This window comes from Salmo trutta, chromosome 20 (genome assembly GCF_901001165.1).
Source record: "Salmo trutta chromosome 20, fSalTru1.1, whole genome shotgun sequence".
In the NCBI taxonomy this organism is placed as follows: domain Eukaryota; kingdom Metazoa; phylum Chordata; class Actinopteri; order Salmoniformes; family Salmonidae; genus Salmo; species Salmo trutta.
Window position 1 is genome coordinate 7,658,521 of NC_042976.1, and position 19,249 is coordinate 7,677,769.

A 19,249-nucleotide genomic window follows, 5' to 3' on the forward strand; every position below is an offset into this window, starting at 1 on the left:
GTGAGGTTGTAAACAAGAAAGACAGAACTAGTTCAGTACCCTTTACACCAACAGCTAAAGTCAGAAATGTTGACAATGAAGGTTAGAACCCAGACATTTTCCAGCATAGTCTAGGCTCATTCATGCATACAGAACCTTGACGTTTATACAGTTACCATGCCAACCTGTAACCCTTAACAACAGACCGCTGTCAGGGGGTAAATATTTTCTCCTGCTTTAATGGCAAAGTTATAAAAAGACAACAAAAGGATGACACCGTTTAAAGGCATACTTAGATATGACATGTTGTTATGCTAAATTCTCTCACTCGACTTGACACACAAAAAATAGAATGGGAAGTAGTTATACCTTGAACACACTGCACTATAAGCCAATCAGACAGACAGCCAACCAGAACTCACCGAGATGTCAAAGACCTCCTCTGTGTCGTCCAACATGCGGACCTTGATGGTGACATGGCGTCCGGGGGGCATGGTGGGCGGCCTGTGGCCAGGATCCAGGGTGCTGATACCCAGAGTCTCCTGGGCTTCAAGGCGCTGGGCTGCTGATGCTCTGGGCTTGGGCTCCACCATGGTGCTCTGTCCTGCTACCATCCAGCCTGCAGGGGAGGCAGAAGTACCGTCACACACACACATTCATGTAACAGAGTAGGTTCCATCCTTGTCTCTCACTAGGCTCGAACCTGGACACACGTATACACAAACACCTTGCAAGTTTATAATGCAGTTCAGATAATGTCTGTTGACTGTTAAATCTATTCATTGTTCAACTTGGGCATTAGGGAGTGGGACCCCTGTCCTATCCTGGAGAAATAGAGGGGTGGATTACCAGTGGTGGAAAAAGTAGTCCAAAGTCATACTTGAGTAAAAGTAAAGATACCTTAATAGAAAATAGGAGAGAGTTCACATTGTTAGACTAGCAATGTAATCTAAGCTAATGGGTGATAATTGTATCTTTTGGCAGAAGCAATTAGCTCCCTTTCTCTGCAAATGTTTTGCTTGATTTCAAAGTGCAATGGAATAACAAAGGGAAAGGGAATACCTAGTAAGTTGTACAACTGAATGAATTCAACCGAAATATGTTTTCTGCACTTAACCCAACCCCTCTGAATCAGAGAGGTACGGGGGCTGCCTTAATCGATGTCCATGTCATCAGCGCCTGGGGATCAGTTGTTGTTGAGGGTTAACTGCCCTGAAATTTCCTTCCTTAACTATAACATTTTCAGACAAGATAGAACTGCCAAAGGGGGCGGAGTTGCAATCTACTGCAGAGATAGCCTGCAGAGTTCTGTTTAACTATCCAGGTCTGTGCCCAAACAATTTGAGGTTCTACTTTTAAAAATCGACCTTTCCAGAAACAGGTCTCTCACCGTTGCCCCTTGCTATAGATCACCTTCTACCCCAAGCTGTGCCCTGGACACCATATGTGAATTGATTGCCCCCCATCTATCTTCAAAGCTTGTGCTGTTAGGTGACCTAAAATGGGACATGCTTAACACCCCGGCCATCATACAATCTAAGCTTGATGCCCTCAATCTCACACAAATTATCAATGAACCTACCAGGTACAACCCCAAATCCGTAAACAGGGGCAGCCTCATAGATATCATCCTAACCAACTTGCCCTCACAATACACCTCTGCTGTCTTCAACCAGAATCTCAGCGATCACTGCCTCATTGCCTGCGTCCGTCATGGGTCTGCGGTCAAATGACCACCCCTCATCACTGTCAAACGCTCCCTAAAACACTTCAGCGAGCAGGCCTTTCTAATCAACCTGGCCCAGGTATCCTGGAAGGATATTGACCTCATTCCGACAGTAGAGGATGCCTGGTTATTCTTTAAAAGTGCTTTCCTCACCATCTTAAATAAGCATGCCCCATTCAAAAAATGTTGAACCAGGAACAGATATAGCACTTGGTTCATTCCAGACCTGACTGCCCTTGACCAGCACAAAAACATCCTGTGGCATACTGCACTAGCATCGAATAGCCCCCGCGATATGCACATTTTCATGGAAGTTAGGAACCAATATACACAGGCAGTTAGGAAAACAAAGGCTAGCTTTTTCAAACAGAAATTTGCATCCTGTAGCACAAACTCCAAAAAGTTCTGGGACAGTGTAAAGTCCATGGAGAACAAGAGCACCTCCTCCCAGCTGCCCACTGCACTGAGGCTAGGAAACACTGTCACCACCGATAAATCCAAGATAATTGAGAATTTCAAAGAGCATTTTTCTACGGCTGGCCATGCTTTCCACCTGGCTACCCCTACCCCAGTCAACAGCCCTGCACCCTCCACAGAAACTTCCCCAAGCCTCCCCCATTTCTCTTTCACTCAAATCCAGCTAGCTGATGTTCTGAAAGAGCTGCAAAATCTGGACACCTACAAATCAGCCGTGCTAGACAACCTGGACCATCTCTTTCTAAAAATTATCCGTCTAAATTGTTGCAACCCCTATTACTAGCCTGTTCAACCTCTCTTTCGTATCATCTGAGCTCCCCAAAGATTGGAAAGCTGCCGCCGTCATCCCCCTCTTCAAAGGGGTAGACACTCTAGACCCAAACTATTACAGAACTATATATATCCTACCCTGCCTTTCTAAGCCAAGTTAACAAACAGATCACCGACCATTTCGAATCCCACCGTACCTTCTTCACTATTCAATCTGGTTTCTGAGCTGGTCATGGGTGCACCTCAGCCACGCTCAAGGTCCTAAACGACATCATAACCAACATCGATAACAGACAATACTGTGCAACTGTATTCATCAACCTGGCCAAGGCTTTCGACTCTGTCAATCACCACATTCTTATCAGCAGACTCAACAGCCTTGGTTTCTCAAATGACTGCCTGGTTCACCAACTACTTCTCAGACAGAGTTCAGTGTGTCAAATCGGAGGGCCTGTTGTCCGGACCTCTGGCAGTCTCTATGGGGGTGCCACAGGGTTCAATTCTCGGGCCTACTCTTTTCTCTGTATACATCAATGATGTCGCTCTTGCTGCTGGTGATTCTCTGATCCACCTCTACGCAGACGACACCATTTTGTATACTTCTGGCCCTTCTTTGGACACTGTGTTAACTACAGTGAGGGAAAAGAGTATTTGATCCCCTGCTGATTTTGTACGTTTGCCCACTGACAAAGAAATGATCAGTCTATAATTTTAATGGTAGGTTTATTTGAACAGTGAGAGACAGAATAACAACAAAAAAATCCAGAAAAACGCATGTCAAAAATGTTATAAATTGATTTGCATTTTAATGAGGGAAATAAGAACTTGACCCCCTCTCAATCAGAAAGATTTCTGGCTCCCAGATGTCTTTTATACAGGTAATGAGCTGAGATTAGGAGCACACTCTTAAAAGGAGTGCTCCTAATCTCAGTTTGTTACCTGTATAAAAGACACCTGTCCACAGAAGCAATCAATCAATCAGATTCCAAACTCTCCACCATGGCCGAGACCAAAGAGCTCTCCAAGGATGTCAGGGACAAGATTGTAGACCTACACAAGGCTGGAATGGGCTACAAGACCATCGCCAAGCAGCTTGGTGAGAAGGTGACAACAGTTGGTGCGATTATTCTCAAATGGAAGAAACACAAAAGAACTGTCAATCTCCCTCAGCCTGGGGCTCCATGCAAGATCTCACCTCGTGGAGTTGCAATGATCATGAGAACGGTGAGGAATCAGCCCAGAACCACACAGGAGGATCTTGTCAATGATCTCAAGGCAGCTGGGACCATAGTCACCAAGAAAACAATTGGTAACACACTACGCCGTGAAGGACTGAAATCCTGCAGCGCCCGCAAGGTCCCCCTGCTCAAGAAAGCACATATACATGCCCGTCTGAAGTTTGCCAATGAACATCTGAATGATTCCGAGAACAACTGGGTGAAAGTGTTGTGGTCAGATGAGACCAAAATGGAGCTCTTTGGCATCAATTCAACTCGCCGTGTTTGGAGGAGGAGGAATGCTGCCTATGACCCCAAGAACACCATCCCCACTGTCAAACATGGAGGTGGAAACATTATGCTTTGGGGGTGTTTTTCTGCTAAGGGGACAGGACAACTTCACCGCATCAAAGGGACGATGGACGGAGCCATTTACTGTCAAATCTTGGGTGAGAACCTCCTTTTCTCAGCCAGGGCATTGAAAATGGGTCGTGGATGGGTATTCCAGCATGACAATGACCCAAAACACACAGCCAAGGCAACAAAGGAGAGGCTCAAGAAGAAGCACATTAAGGTCCTGGAGTGGCCTAGCCAGTCTCCAGACCTTAATCCCATAGAAAATCTGTGGAGGGAGCTGAAGGTTCGAGTTGCCAAACGTCAGCCTCGAAAACTTAATAACTTGGAGAAGATCTGCAAAGAGGAGTGGGACAAAATCCCTCCTGAGATGTGTGCAAACCTGGTGGCCAACTACAAGAAACGTCTGACCTCTGTGATTGCCAACAAGGGTTTTGCCACTAAGTCATGTTTTGCAGAGGGGTCAAATACTTATTTCCCTCATTAAAATGCAAATCATTTTATAACATTTTTGACATGCGTTTTTCTGGATTTTTTTGTTGTTATTCTGTCTCTCACTGTTCAAATAAACCTACCATTAAAATTATAGACTGATCATTTCTTTGTCAGTGGGCAAACGTACAAAATCAGCAGGGGATCAAATACTTGTTTCCCTCACTGTAGATGGGCAAATGATGATGAGCAGATGATGGTGTGTAAGTAGTGATACTGGTGTGCAAAAGAGCAGCAAAGTAAATAAAAACAATATGGGGATGAAGTAGGTAGATTGGGTGGGCTATTTACAGATGGACTATGCCGATCGGTTAGCTGCTCAGATAGCTGATGTTTAAAGTTAGTGAGGGAAATGTAAATCTCCAGTTTCAGCGATTTTTGCAATTCGTTCCAGTCACTGGCAGCAGAGAACTGGAAGGAAAGGCGGCCAAAGGAGGTGTTGGCTTGGGGATGACCAGTGAGATATACCTGCTGGAGCACGTGCTACGGGTGGGTGTTGTTATCGTGACCAGTGAGCTGAGATAAGGCGGAGCTTTACCTAGCATATACTTGTAGATGACCTGGAGCCAGTGGGTCTGGCGACGAATATGTAGCGAGGGCCAGCCGACTAGAGCATACAGGTCGCAGTGGGGGGTGGTATAAGGCGCTTTGGTAACAAAACGGATGGCACTGTGATAGACTGCATCCAATTTGCTGAGTAGAGTATTGGAAGCTATTTTGTAGATGACATCGCCAAAGTCGAGGATCGGTAGGATAGTCAGTTTTACTAGGGTAAGTTTGGCGGCGTGAGTGAAGGAGGCTTTGTTGCAAAATAGAACGCCAATTCTAGATTTGATTTTGGATTGGAGATGTTTGATATGAGTCTGGAAGGAGAGTTTACAGTCTAGCCAGACACCTAGGTATTTGTAGTTGTCCACGTATTCTAGGTCAGAACCGTCCAGAGTAGTCGAGCGGGCGGGTGCGGGCAGCGAATGGTTGAAAAGCATGCATTTGGTTTTGCTAGCGTTTAAGAGCAGTTGGAGGCCATGGAAGGAGTGTTGTATGGCATTGAAGCTCATTTGAAGGTTAGTTCACACAGTGTCCGAAGAAGGGCCAGATGTATACAGAATGGTGTCGTCTGCGTAGAGGTGGATCAGGGAATCACCCGCAGCAAGAGCGATATCGTTGATATATACAGAGAAAATAGTCGGCCCGAGAATTGAACCCTGTGGTACCCCCATAGAGACTGCCAGAGGTCTGGACAACATGCCCTCCGATTTTACACACTGAACTCTATCTGTGAAGTAGTTGGTGAACCAGACAAGGCAGTCATTTGAGAAACCAAGGTTATTGAGTCTGCCAATAAGGATATGGTGATTGACAGAGTCGGAAGCCTTGGCCAGGTCGATGAAGACGGCTGCACAGTACTGTCTCTTATCGATGTTGGTTATTATATCGTTTAGTACCTTGAGCGTGGCTGAGGTGCACCCGTGACCAGCTCGGAAACCGGATTGCACAGCGGAGAAGGTACGGTGGGATTCAAAATGGTCAGTGATCTGTTTATTAACTTGGCTTTCAAAGACTTTAGAAAGGCAGGGCAGGATGGATATAGGTCTGTAACAGTTTGGGTCTAGAGTGTCACCCCCTTTGAAGAGGGGGATGACGGCGGCAGCTTTCCAATCTTAGGGATCTCGGATGAAATGAAGGAGAGGTTGAACAGACTGGTAATAGGGGTTGCAACAATGGCGGCGGATAATTTTAGAAAGAGGGTCCAGATTGTCTAGCCCAGCTGATTTGTACGGGTCCAGATTTTGCAGCTCTTTCAGATCATCTGCGATCTGGATTTGGGTGAAGGAGAAGCTGGGGAGGCTCGAGCAAGTAGCTGCGAGGGGTGCGGAGCTGTTGGCCGGGTTTGGGTAGCCAGGAGGAAAGCATGGCCAGCCGTAGAGAAATGCTTATTGAAATTCTCGATTATCGTGGATTTATCGGTGGTGACAGTGTTACCTAGCCTCAGTGCAGTGGGCAGCTGGGAGGAGGTGCTCTTGTTCTCCATGTACTTTACAGTGTCTCAAAACTTTTTGGAGTTAGAGCTACAGGATGCACATTTCTGTTTGAAAAAGCTAGCCTTGCTTTCCTGACTGACTGTGTGTATTGGTTCCTGACTTCCCTGAACAGTTGCATATCGCGGGGACTATTTGATGCTATTGCAGTCCGCCACAGGATGTTTTTGTGCTGGTCAAGGGCAGTCAGGTCTGGAGTGAACCAAGGGCTATATCTGTTTTTAGTTCTACATTTTTTGAAAGGGGCATGCTTATTTAAGATGGTGAGGAAATTACTTTTAAAGAACGACCAGGCATCCTCGACTGACGGGATGAGGTCAATATCCTTCCAGGATACCTGGGCCAGGTCGATTTGAAAGGCCTGCTCGCAGAAGTGTTTTAGGGAACATTTGACAGTGATGAGGGGTGGTCATTTGACCGCGGACCCATAGCGGATGCAGGCAATGAGGCAGTGATCGCTGAGATCTTGACTGAAAACAGCAGAGGTGTATTTGGAGGGCAAGTTGGTCAGGATAATATCTATGAGGGTGCCCATGTTTACAGATTTAGGGTTGTAACTGGTGGTTTCCTTGATGATTTGAGTGAGATTGAGGGCATCTAGCTTAGATTGTAGGACTGCTGGGGTGTTGCTTGGGTGTTAGGCATATCCCAGTTTAGGTCACCTAACAGAACGAACTCTAAAGATAGATGGGGGGCAATCAATTCACATATGGTGTCTAGGGCACAGCTGGGAGCTGAGGGGGGTCTATAACAGGCGGCAACAGTGAGAGACTTATTTCTGGAGAGATTAATTTTTTAAATTAGAAGCTCGAACTGTTTGGGAATCGACCTGGAAAGTATGACAGAACTTTGCAAGTTATCTCTGCAGTAGATTGCAACTCCTCCCCCTTTGGCAGTTCCCTACTTGACGGAAAATGTTGTAGTTGTGTATGGAAATCTCAGAGTTTTTGGTGGCCTTCCTAAGCCATGATTCAGACACGGCAAGGACATCGGGGTTGGCAGAGTTTGCTAAAGCAGTGAGTAAAACAAACTTAGGGAGGAGGCTTCTGATGTTAACATGCATGAAACCAAGGCTTTTTTGATTACAGAAGTCAACAAACGAGAGTGCCTGGGGACAAGCAGGGCCTGGGTTAATCTCCACATCACCCGAGGAACAGAGGAGGAGCAGGATGAGGGTACGGCTAAAGGCTAGCAAAACTGGTCGTCTGGTGCGTTGGGGACAGAGAATAAAAGGAGCAGATTTCTGGGCGTGGTAGAATAGATTCAGGGCATAATGTGCAGACAGGTGTATGGTGGGGTGCGTGTACAGTGGAGGTAAGCCCAGGCACTGAGTGATGATAAGAGAGGTTGCATCTCTGGACATGCTGGACAAAGGAGGTATCTAAGGCATGTACAGTGGGACTAGGGGCTCCACAGTAAACTAAAACAATGATAATTATCCTAAGCAACAGTATACAAGGCATACTGACATTTGAGAGAGACATAAAGCGAGGCATAAAGCAATCACAGGTGTTGATTGGGAGAGCTAGCTAATTCAACAATGGGTAAGACAACAACAGCTAATCAGCTGAGTCAACAACAACAGGTAAAATGGCGATGAATGGGCAGAGAGGGTCGGTTAACTCCACACAGGGCCTTCATAAACCATGTGCCATTGAAAATCTCTTCCCAACTATTTTGAAATCTTTATGGCACAGCTGTCCATTTTTTAATACTTAAATTAAACTGGTATCCTTTTTTATTAATCACAATTTTCTTTAACTAATTTTGGTCTTTAATGCAGGGCCGACAGACAAGTTTCTTACTTTCCCCCCCTTCCAATTGACTTTTCCATTTTTGAGGTAATGCTGCAATTAGTTGGTTGTAATTCTGAGTAGAGCAGACATTTCCATATATTTTTGATAGCTACATGTGTGACATAACTGACTCTTTGTAAGAACTTTCAAAAGGCAAGCCCATCAATATATGATGAAACAACATCAGCAAGAGAAGGGACTTGTTTGAACGAATTACCAAATTAGCGTTGGAATACTAGCACAAGTGAACTACAAAACAAAGCAACCGAGCGAGAGAGAGAGAATGCCCCTAATAAGGACATACCATCTGGGCTGTGTGGTTCACAGACATCCAGCTGCTAATAAGGTCATACCATCTGGGCTGTGTGGTTCACAGACATCCAGCTGCTAATAAGGACATACCATCTGGACTGTGTGGTTCACAGACATCCAGATGCTAATAAGGACATACCATCTGGGCTGTGTGGATAAGGTGAATGCACCAATTTGTAAGTCGCTCTGGATAAGAGCGTCTGCTAAATGACTTAAATGTAAATGTAATGTAAATGTTCACAGACATACAGCTGCTAATAAGGACATACCATCTGGGCTGTGTGGTTCACAGACATCCAGATGCTAATAAGGACATACCATCTGGGCTGTGTGGTTCACAGACATCCAGATGCTAATAAGGACATACCATCTGGGCTGTGTGGTTCACAGACATCCAGCTGCTAATAAGGACATACCATCTGGGCTGTGTGGTTCACAGACATAAAGCTGCTAATAAGGACATACCATCTGGGCTGTGTGGGTCACAGACATCCAGATGCTAATAAGGACATACCATCTGGGCTGTGTGGTTCACAGACATCCAGATGCTAATAAGGACATACCATCTGGGCTGTGTGGTTCACAGACATCCAGATGCTAATAAGGACATACCATCTGGGCTGTGTGGTTCACAGACATCCAGCTGCTAATAAGGACATACCATCTGGGCTGTGTGGTTCACAGACATAAAGCTGCTAATAAGGACATACCATCTGGGCTGTGTGGTTCACAGACATAAAGCTGCTAATAAGGACATACCATCTGGGCTGTGTGGTTCACAGACATCCAGATGCTAATAAGGACATACCATCTGGGCTGTGTGGTTCACAGACATAAAGCTGCTAATAAGGACATACCATCTGGGCTGTGTGGGTCACAGACATCCAGATGCTAATAAGGACATACCATCTGGGCTGTGTGGTTCACAGACATCCAGATGCTAATAAGGACATACCATCTGGGCTGTGTGGTTCACAGACATCCAGATGCTAATAAGGACATACCATCTGGGCTGTGTGGTTCACAGACATAAAGCTGCTAATAAGGACATACCATCTGGGCTGTGTGGTTCACAGACATAAAGCTGCTAATAAGGTCATACCATCTGGGCTGTGTGGTTCACAGACATAAAGCTGCTAATAAGGTCATACCATCTGGGCTGTGTGGTTCACAGACATAAAGCTGCTAATAAGGTCATACCATCTGGGCTGTGTGGTTCACAGACATCCAGCTGCTAATAAGGACATACCATCTGGGCTGTGTGGAGCTAGTCAATGAATGACAAGCTCCAGGTGGTGGAATGTTGACCAGTTGCAGGAGCATTCTGGGTTGAGGCAGCCGAAGCAGGACAATCCACACCTAGAGGTCCTGCTTCATTCTCTGTTCATCACACATTCCAGCCTGCTGATGTCATCTGTAGACCTCACCAACTGGGGCATTGGAGCGTGATGAAGGCGGGTGGGGTGGGGGGGGCGGGGGGTGTTGAAGCCAAGCAAAGATGAGAAAGGGCTATGAGAATAGAGACCCAGGGACACCCAGGGCTATAAGAATAGAGAGACCCAGGGCTATAAGAATAGAGAGACCCAGGGCTATAAGAATAGAGAGACCCAGGGCTATAAGAATAGAGAGACCCAGGGCTATAAGAATAGAGAGACCCAGGGCTATAAGAATAGAATAGAGAGACCCAGGGCTATGAGAATAGAGAGACCCAGGGCTATGAGAATAGAGAGACCCAGGGCTATGAGAATAGAGAGACCCAGGGCTATGAGAATAGAATAGAGAGACCCAGGGCTATAAGAATAGAGAGACCCAGGGCTATGAGAATAGAATAGAGAGACCCAGGGCTATAAGAATAGAGAGACCCAGGGCTATGAGAATAGAATAGAGAGACCCAGGGCTATAAGAATAGAGAGACCCAGGGCTATGAGAAACGAGAGACCCAGGACTATGAGAATAGAATAGAGAGACCCAGGGCTATGAGAATAGAATAGAGAGACCCAGGGCTATGAGAATAGGGAGACCCAGGGCTATAAGAATAGAGAGACCCAGGGCTATGAGAATAGAATAGAGAGACCCAGGGCTATAAGAATAGAGAGACCCAGGGCTATGAGAAACGAGAGACCCAGGACTATGAGAATAGAATAGAGAGACCCAGGGCTATGAGAATAGAATAGAGAGACCCAGGGCTATGAGAATAGAGAGACCCAGGGCTATGAGAATAGAGAGACCCAGGGCTATGAGAATAGAATAGAGAGACCCAGGGCTATGAGAATAGAATAGAGAGACCCAGGGCTATGAGAATAGAGAGACCCAGGACTATGAGAATAGAATAGAGAGACCCAGGGCTATAAGAATAGAGAGACCCAGGGCTATGAGAAACGAGAGACCCAGGACTATGAGAATAGAATAGAGAGACCCAGGGCTATGAGAATAGAATAGAGAGACCCAGGGCTATGAGAATAGAGAGACCCAGGGCTATGAGAATAGAGAGACCCAGGTCTATGAGAATAGAGAGACCAGGGCTATGAGAATAGAGAGACAAAGGGACACCCAGGGATATGAGAATAGAGAGATCCATGGCTATGAGAATAGAGAGACCCAGGTCTATGAGAATAGAGAGACCAGGGCTACAGATGTAGGATCTTAAGGGCTATGAGAGAGCAGACAATGATAATCTCAACTGACACTTCACCTTCCCTGCACCCAAGCTCAACAGCCAGTCTACCATGTGTTGCCCTACAGTATGTGGCCCTCTGAATAAGAAGGCAGTATTTGGCTAGTGAAACTCACAGTCACAGCTCTGTTACTACTATGTTGTTATTGTGGAAGACAGCTGGGCTGTGGCATACGAATGGTATGCTAGATCAAGAATGGACACTATAGTGTACAATGCCAGGGAACATATAATTTTTTTTAAAAAGCAACAGGGCCAGAGGGGGTTCGCACGATGCAACGTGGAGTGCCTGGATACAGCCCTTAGCCGTGGTATATTGGCAACCCCCCCAAGGTATCTTATTGCTATTATAAACTGGTTAACAACGTAATTTTAACAGTAAAAATAAATGTTTTGTCATACCCATGATATACGGTCTGATATACCTCGGCTTTCAGCCAATCAGCATTCAGGGCTCAAACCACCCAGTTTATAAAGGGTGATTAACCCTGGCTTTGAACTTGTTTGCTTCAAATTCCCCTCAACTGCGTAAAATAGTGCTGTGGTGGCTGGCTCTCTGGCAGGCCGTTTGGTCTGTAACAGAGGCTCCTCTGTCTATATGCAGCAGGCATCAGGAGCACACAGAGCCCTTCAGAGCAGTCCAACGCATGCAGGCAACATTTCTGCAACTGCACAGCTGGATTTGATTACAGCCAGCTGAATGGCTTGAGGATGGTGTAGTTCAGCCAACGGTCTGCCTGAGACGTGCTGAAAATCCACTCCCATTTCCACTGGATTGAGCAACATGCTTCAGTTCCACAGACATTAATACCTGGGTGTGGCTCTCATATTGGAGCCTATGCATTCAACTGAATGCCGAATTTCAAGTTCTAATTTGAATACCATCATGCCATTGTAAATTATGTGTTAAAGGGGGTTTGTATGATTGAACATGATTTCAAGAAATATACCCAGAATTCTGAAATGATGCAAGACCCCCACACCGGGGAAACAAACGAAACCCCTCTATGACTGAGGTTCCTATGGGACCTATCAAATTACATAACATTAGTCTGCCTTCTCCACAATACAAGATTGTTAATGAGTGTATCTATGGCGGAGGGGTGACTGTTTGACAGTTTGGTGAGCAATTTACGCACACCATATCAAATAAATATAAACTGACAAACAGCTTTCAGGCTATGTATCTTTCATGCCTTTTGAGAAAACGAGAACGTTACTGGATTATTGGGGAAATTGTTATTGATCGAAGTATTTATCACATTTTACGCACATACCGGCCTGTAGGTTAGAGGAGTACAGTAGCCTATCCTTGGATATTTATGTTAGGCTACCATGCGTACTGTGACACATTTAAATTGCAAACGTTATTGAGGGATGTCTAAGTAAATGCCGCATATTCAACACCCATTGTTCATGCCAAAAATATTGTATGAAGGCTATGGTCTATGGTCATGAGATGTTCTCCCATTCAGTTTTGGTCTTGTCCATCAGATGTAGTGTAGTGCATGACTATTGCTTTTTATCACCACTCTCGGTCGCAAGATAGTCTACCTATCAAGAACGACGGGGCAAAAACACGGTTAAATCTTCCATTCATTCACTACTTGATTGTAATAACGATTTATAACTATCTGCGACAATTATAGGGTGATCATGATGTTAAAATTCGTCATGCTTCAAAATCCAAGGCAATTGGGGATAGTTCTACGATTTATCTATAATCGTCTCTTCTGAAACAAGTTGCACACTGCCGTTTTGCACATAGGGAAACGAACGGTATTAAATCTTACCCCGTCTTAAAACTGTGGACAATTCCCGTGTATATTTCCCAATTGACAAAATATTTTACATCCACTTCCAGACGCAGTTCAAGCTGCTTCTGTGGAACCAAATTGAGTTCAGATGCTGGTTTCTCCAGCGAGAAGATTCTTCATGGTCGCCATGTCGGCCGACTGTGAGATAGACAGGATTACATTGAAATTAGTGGCAGATCCTCTCTTGTCTTGTTACTCCAACTATCAAGGAGGCGCAGTGCCTCCAGCTATTGTGCAAGGCATTGCACCTACTTGCAGCCCATTCCTTGCCAAATAAATGTTATTATAGCCACATAGCTCCATCTAGCTGTAGAATATGGGGCATAGGCTACATTAGGCCTAGGCCTACAAAGCCCAGCACAGTAGTGATGGGCATTCCGAGTCTGTACAGTGAGGCCTACTTGATATTCAAGTTACTATTCACTCATTTATGAAGTTCAGTGCATTTCAAAATGTAGTAGAATACAGAAGTGTTTACTGTCAAAGGGTACTATGTCTCACGGCCAAGAGAAGTGTAAGGTAGTCACAGGCTGGATGATTTCCTAAATAATAGCTTTCTCCTGGCATCTGCCAAACCCAGATGAATACAACAGGTGTAGCCCTTAACCAACAATGCAGTTTTAAGAAAAAGAAGTAAAAAATAGATAAGTAAAAAAATTATATATATTTTTTAAGTTAAAACTAATTAAAGAGCCCTTAACCAACAATGCAGTTAAAAAAAAATGAATAAGAATAAGAAATAAAAGGAACAATTAATTAAAGAGCAGCAGTAAAATAACAGTAGTGAGGCTATATACAGGTGGTACCGGTACAGAGTCAATGTGCGGGGGCACCGGTTAGTCGAGGTAATTGAGGTAATACAGTATGTACATGTAGGTAGAGTTAAAGTGACTATGCATAGATAATAAACAGAGAGTAGCAGCAGTGTAAAAGATGGGGGGGGGGGGGGGGCAATGCAAATAGTCTGTGTAGCCATTTGATTAGATGTTCAGGAGTCTTATGGTTTGGGGGTAAGCGCTGTTAAGAAGCCTTTTGGACCTAGACTTGGCACTCTGGTACCGCTTGCCATGCGGTAGCAGAGAGAACAGTCTATGACTAGGGTGGCTGAAGTCTTTGACAATTTATAGGACCTTCCTCTGACACCGCCTGGTATAGAGGGTCCTGGATGGCAGGAAGCTTTAGACCCTGGGTTAGACCCTTTCTTCTTTAAGGTTGCTGCCCCTGTCATCGCCAAGCCTACCTCTGACCTTTTTAACCTGACTTTAATAGACTCGTTAGTGTTATTTTACTTCTGCTCTTTAATTATTTGTTACTTATATTATTCTTATTTAATTGTTTTTGTTATTTTTTAAAATTACATTTTTTTAACTGCATTGTTTGTTAGGGCTTGTAAGTAAGCATTTCACAGTAAGGTCTACTATACATGTTCTATTTGGCACATTGTGACAAATATGATTTGATTTGTTTTGAGACTTGCTATCTCTGCCTGGCCGGTTCCCCTCTCTCCACTGGGATTCTCTGCCTCTAACCCTATTACAGGGGCTGAGTCACTGGCTTACTGGTGCTCTCCCATGCCGTCCCTAGGAGGGGTGCGTCACTTGAGTGGGTTGAGTCACTGACGTGGTCTTCCTGTCTGGGTTGGTGCACCCCCTTGGGTTGTGCCGTGGTGTAGATCTTTGTGGGCTATACTTGGCCTTGTCTCAGGATGGTAAGTTGGTGGTTGAAGATATCCCTCTAGTGGTGTGGGGGCTGTGCTTTGGCAAAGTGGGTGGGGTTATATCCTGCCTGTTTGGCTCTGTCCGGGGGTATCATCAGATGGGGCCACAGTATCTCCTGACCCCTCCTGTTTCAGCCTCCAGTATTTATGCTGCAATAGTTTATGTGTCGAGGGGCTAGGGTCAGTCTGTTATATCTGGAGCATTTCTCCTGTCTCATCCGGTGTCCTGTGTGAATTTAAGTATGCTCTCTCAAATCTAATTCTCTCTTTCTTTCTCTCTCTCGGAGGACCTGAGCCCTAGGACCATGCCTTAGGACTACCTGGCATGATGACTCTTTGCTGTCCCCAGTCCACCTGGCCGTGCTGCTGCTCCAGTTTCAACTGTTCTGCCTGCGGCTATGGAACCCTGACCTGTTCACTGGACGTGCTACCTGTCCCAGACCTGCTGTTTTCAACTCTCTAGAGACAGCAGGAGCGGTAGAGATACTCTCAATAATCGGCTATGAAAAGCCAACTGACATTTACTCCTGAGGTGCTGACCTGTTGCACCCTCGACAACTACTGTGATTATTATTATTTGACCCTGCTGGTCATTTATGAACATTAGAACATGTTGGCCATGTTGTTATAATCTCCACCCAGCACAGCCAGAAGAGGACTGGCCACCTCTCATAGCCTGGTTCCTCTCTAGGTTTCTTCCTAGGTTTTGGCCTTTCTAGGGAGTTTTTCCTAGCCACCAGGCTTCTACACCTGCATTGCTTGCTGTTTGTGGTTTTAGGCTGGGTTTCTGTACAGCACTTTGATATATCAGCTGATGTAAGAAGGGCTATATAAATACATTTGATTCTATTTTATTTGAATACTTATGTAAATAAGTCATTTTTTGTTTTTTATAAATGTGCAAACATTAAAAAAACAGTTTTTGCTTTGTCATTATGGGGCATTGTGTGTAGATTGATGAGGAATTTTATTTAATCCATTTTAGATTAAGGCTGTAACGTCACAAAATGTGGAAAAGTACAAGGGGTCTGAATACTTTCCGAATGCACTGTATGGTGTACCACTATTTCATACCACCAACTAACCCTACACCAAAATACCACTATTTCATACCACCAACTAACCCTGCACCTATATACCACTATTTCATACCACCAACTAACCCTACACCTATATACCACTATTTCATACCACCAACTAACAATATATGCTAACAAAATACAATATATAGCCATGGGGGTTGATACTCGGAATTGGTCGATTCCCCATCAGACTATACTCACTGCTCCCCCCATAGCTTTAAATAGCTCTATAGGTGCTGCTAACATGGATTAAACTTTTTATGGACTTTATGTTATTGTTACACTACTGTCAAGGTACCGTGTTGCCACTTCCTCATACAGGCAGAGGGGTATTGTTAGAAGTAATCTCCTCTCCATCCAACTCAGGCCTGTCAGTAGCTACACGATGAAGCATCGCTCATCTAATATTACATTGAATGCTCCATCTGATATGAGCTCTCGAAATAGTGGCCTAGGAATTATTCATTTGAATGCTAGAAGCTTGATCCAAAAGCTAGATTTGATTGAAATACTGGTCTCACAATCACATGCTGACATATTGATTATATCTGAATCCTGGCTCTATCTCTGTTCCAGACTCAGATGTTCTGTTAGCTGGGTATAATGTCTACAGAGCAGACAGAGTGGGTAGAGGTGGATATCTGAATCCTGGCTCTGTGTCTCTGTTCCAGACTCAGATGTTCTGTTAGTTGGGTATAATGTCTACAGAGCAGACAGAGTGGGTAGAGGTGGAGGTATTGCCATATATGTTAAATGCAACCTAGATGTCACTGTGTCCATTTCAACTTCTGTTTCGAAACAGTATGAATGCTTAGTTCTAAATGTGGTCCTTGGTCATAATGCACTATTAACGCTAGCGGGAGTTTATCGCCCACCCTCAGCTCTGGTATCTGCACTATGCAAATTGTTTGAGTTAATGTCTAATTATGTAAACTCTGAATTATTGATTATCGCCGATCTCAATCTTGACTGGCTGTGGGCAAGCATCGTTTAAATTAAAATACTTTTTTAACGAACTAAATCTTACTCAACTAATAACTATACCTACCCGTCCTAATCCAAAAGACCCCCCAAAAAAATCTACATTAATAGACCTTATCTTAACTAATACACCTCACAAATATATAGCTAGTGGGTTATTTGCTAATGACATCAGTGACCACTGCCCTATTGCATGTATCAGAGATACTAGGCTAAAACACCCTGACCCCCGTATAATTCTAAAGAGAAACTATAAACACTTCTCAAAGCAAGCCTTTACCTTTTATCCGGAAACTGCATAATGGTCCCAGTTTTAGCGTTCTCTTTCTTTCATAAATGTTTACCTTTATGGCTGATAAACACGCCCCGTTAAAGCGACTTAGGGTCAAAAATCGAACTAACCCTTGGTTCTCCTGTGATTTGAAAATCCTTTTTCTGCAAAAGAATCAAGCATGGGCCTTGGCGAGGACAACTGGTGAAACAGTTGATTGGCTGCTTTTTAGGCAATTGAGAAATAAATGGACCGGAGGAATAAAAAGGCAAAATCTAGGTATTTTCTTGCTGCTATGACAGAGTCTGCTGGTGATCCCGCTCAATTCTGGAAAATTGTTAACTCACTTAAACGAGGAAACTCCTTGACTTCCATGCCGAAGCAAATTACATCGGAATCTGTGATCATCAGTGACCAAACTGAAATTTGTGATGTTTTTAATAGACATTTTATTTCTGCTGGTTTTCTTTTTGAAAGAAAAAATGGCCAACATGATCCTGACGGGTCTATAGTTTCAGTCCCTCTGCCTTCAGCTGATGTGGAAAAGAGTAAGCCGGTTTTTAATTTTCAAAAAGTCACAGAAGATGAGGTCTTATCTGCACTATCTGCTATAGATTCTAAGAAATCATTAGGCGCTGACAATCTGGATCCTAATTTACTCAAGTGTGCGGCACCTATTATTGCTGGTGTAGTGATGCATATCTTCAATCAAACACTTGTCGTAGGAAAGATTCCTAAATCTTGGAAAACAGCTTTTGTTCTACCACTCCTCAAGGGAGGTGATGGTAGTGAATTGGATAATTATCAGCAATCTCTAAGCTCTCCTGTTTGGCTAAAATTCTAGAGTCATTGGTGAATAGGCAACTACAATCTTTTTTAACTGTTAACAATACTCTTTATAGTAATCAATCTGGCTTCAGACCTAAACACAGTACTATTACGGCCACTGTACGTGTTGTAAATTATATTACTAATGTCCTAGATAATAGAAAGTACTGTGCCGCCTTGTTCATAGATTTATCTAAAGCTTTTGACACTGTAGACCATGCGATACTTTTGGGTAAGCTGTCGTCAATAGGACTGGGATTGGATGCCTGTCGTTGGTTTCATGACTATCTAAAGGATAGAAGTCAGGCTGTTAGAGTCGACGGCATCCAGTCGGAGCCATTGGAGTTGGTTAAAGGGGTCCCACAAGGTTCTATACTTGGTCCATTACTGTTCACTCTCTACATAAACAATATCGGTGATGAGATAAGAAAGTGTCAAATTCATTTATATGCTGATGACACTGTCATGTAGTCTACCGCTTCAATGGCTGACCAAGCATAATCACTTTTGGAGACAGATTTTAAGATATTACAAGGGTCTTTTATACAGCTGAAACTTGTTTTAAATGCAAAGAAAACACATTTTATGAAAAAAAAAGTTGGTTGAAAATACACTTGCACTCTCGAATTAATCAGGTCTCTGCATATAAATACTTAGGGATATGGTTGGATGATAACCTGTCTTTTAAAATGCATATTGATGAACTTTGTAAACGGCTAAAAATCAAGCTAGGCTTCCTCTATAGAAACAGGACATGTTTGTCCTCTACAAATAGAAGACAAATTGTGCAAGCTACTTTTATGTCTGTCATAGATTATGGTGATATTATTTACACGCATGCTACGGCATCAACACTTAAATCGCTGGATGCTACTTATCATTGCGCACTTAGGTTTATTATGGGTGCTAGCTACAGAACTCACCACTGTCCGTGAGACGAGAACAACATGCTCTCGTGTTTGTCTATAAAGCACTTCTGAATAAGCTACTTTCTTATTTATCATCACTCATCAATATTATAATTATAATTCCTAAAACCAGGTCTCAAGCATGGATTACACTTGAGGCCCATGCGATTTCCACAGAGTTGGGTATAACAAAACGTTACGCTCCTTGCCTATGGAATAGCCTGCAGACTGAACTTAAACTTGAGACTCTTGTACCCCTTGCCCATTTTAAATATTTATTGGAGGATTTTTATTTTTGTATTGCTTGTA

The 19,249-nt window shown here is 43.9% G+C and overlaps 1 protein-coding gene across 2 annotated transcripts in view; it reads right to left on the bottom strand.

Moving 5' to 3' along the window:
• LOC115155498 (FERM, ARHGEF and pleckstrin domain-containing protein 1) overlaps window positions 1–13,454 on the bottom strand; it is a 132,549-nt gene extending 119,095 nt beyond the window's left edge. The window contains exons 1-2 of one of the 2 annotated variants that reach the window (XM_029702159.1): window positions 13,130–13,454; window positions 402–598 (exon numbers count right to left, since the gene is read on the bottom strand). In XM_029702159.1, the coding sequence (XP_029558019.1) occupies window positions 402–593 (192 nt within the window). In that variant the 5' untranslated portion in view covers window positions 594–598; window positions 13,130–13,454. The remainder of the gene's footprint in view (window positions 1–401; window positions 599–13,129) is intronic. The other variant, XM_029702158.1, reaches the window with a different exon arrangement.
• Between the last annotated feature and the right edge of the window lie 5,795 nt (window positions 13,455–19,249).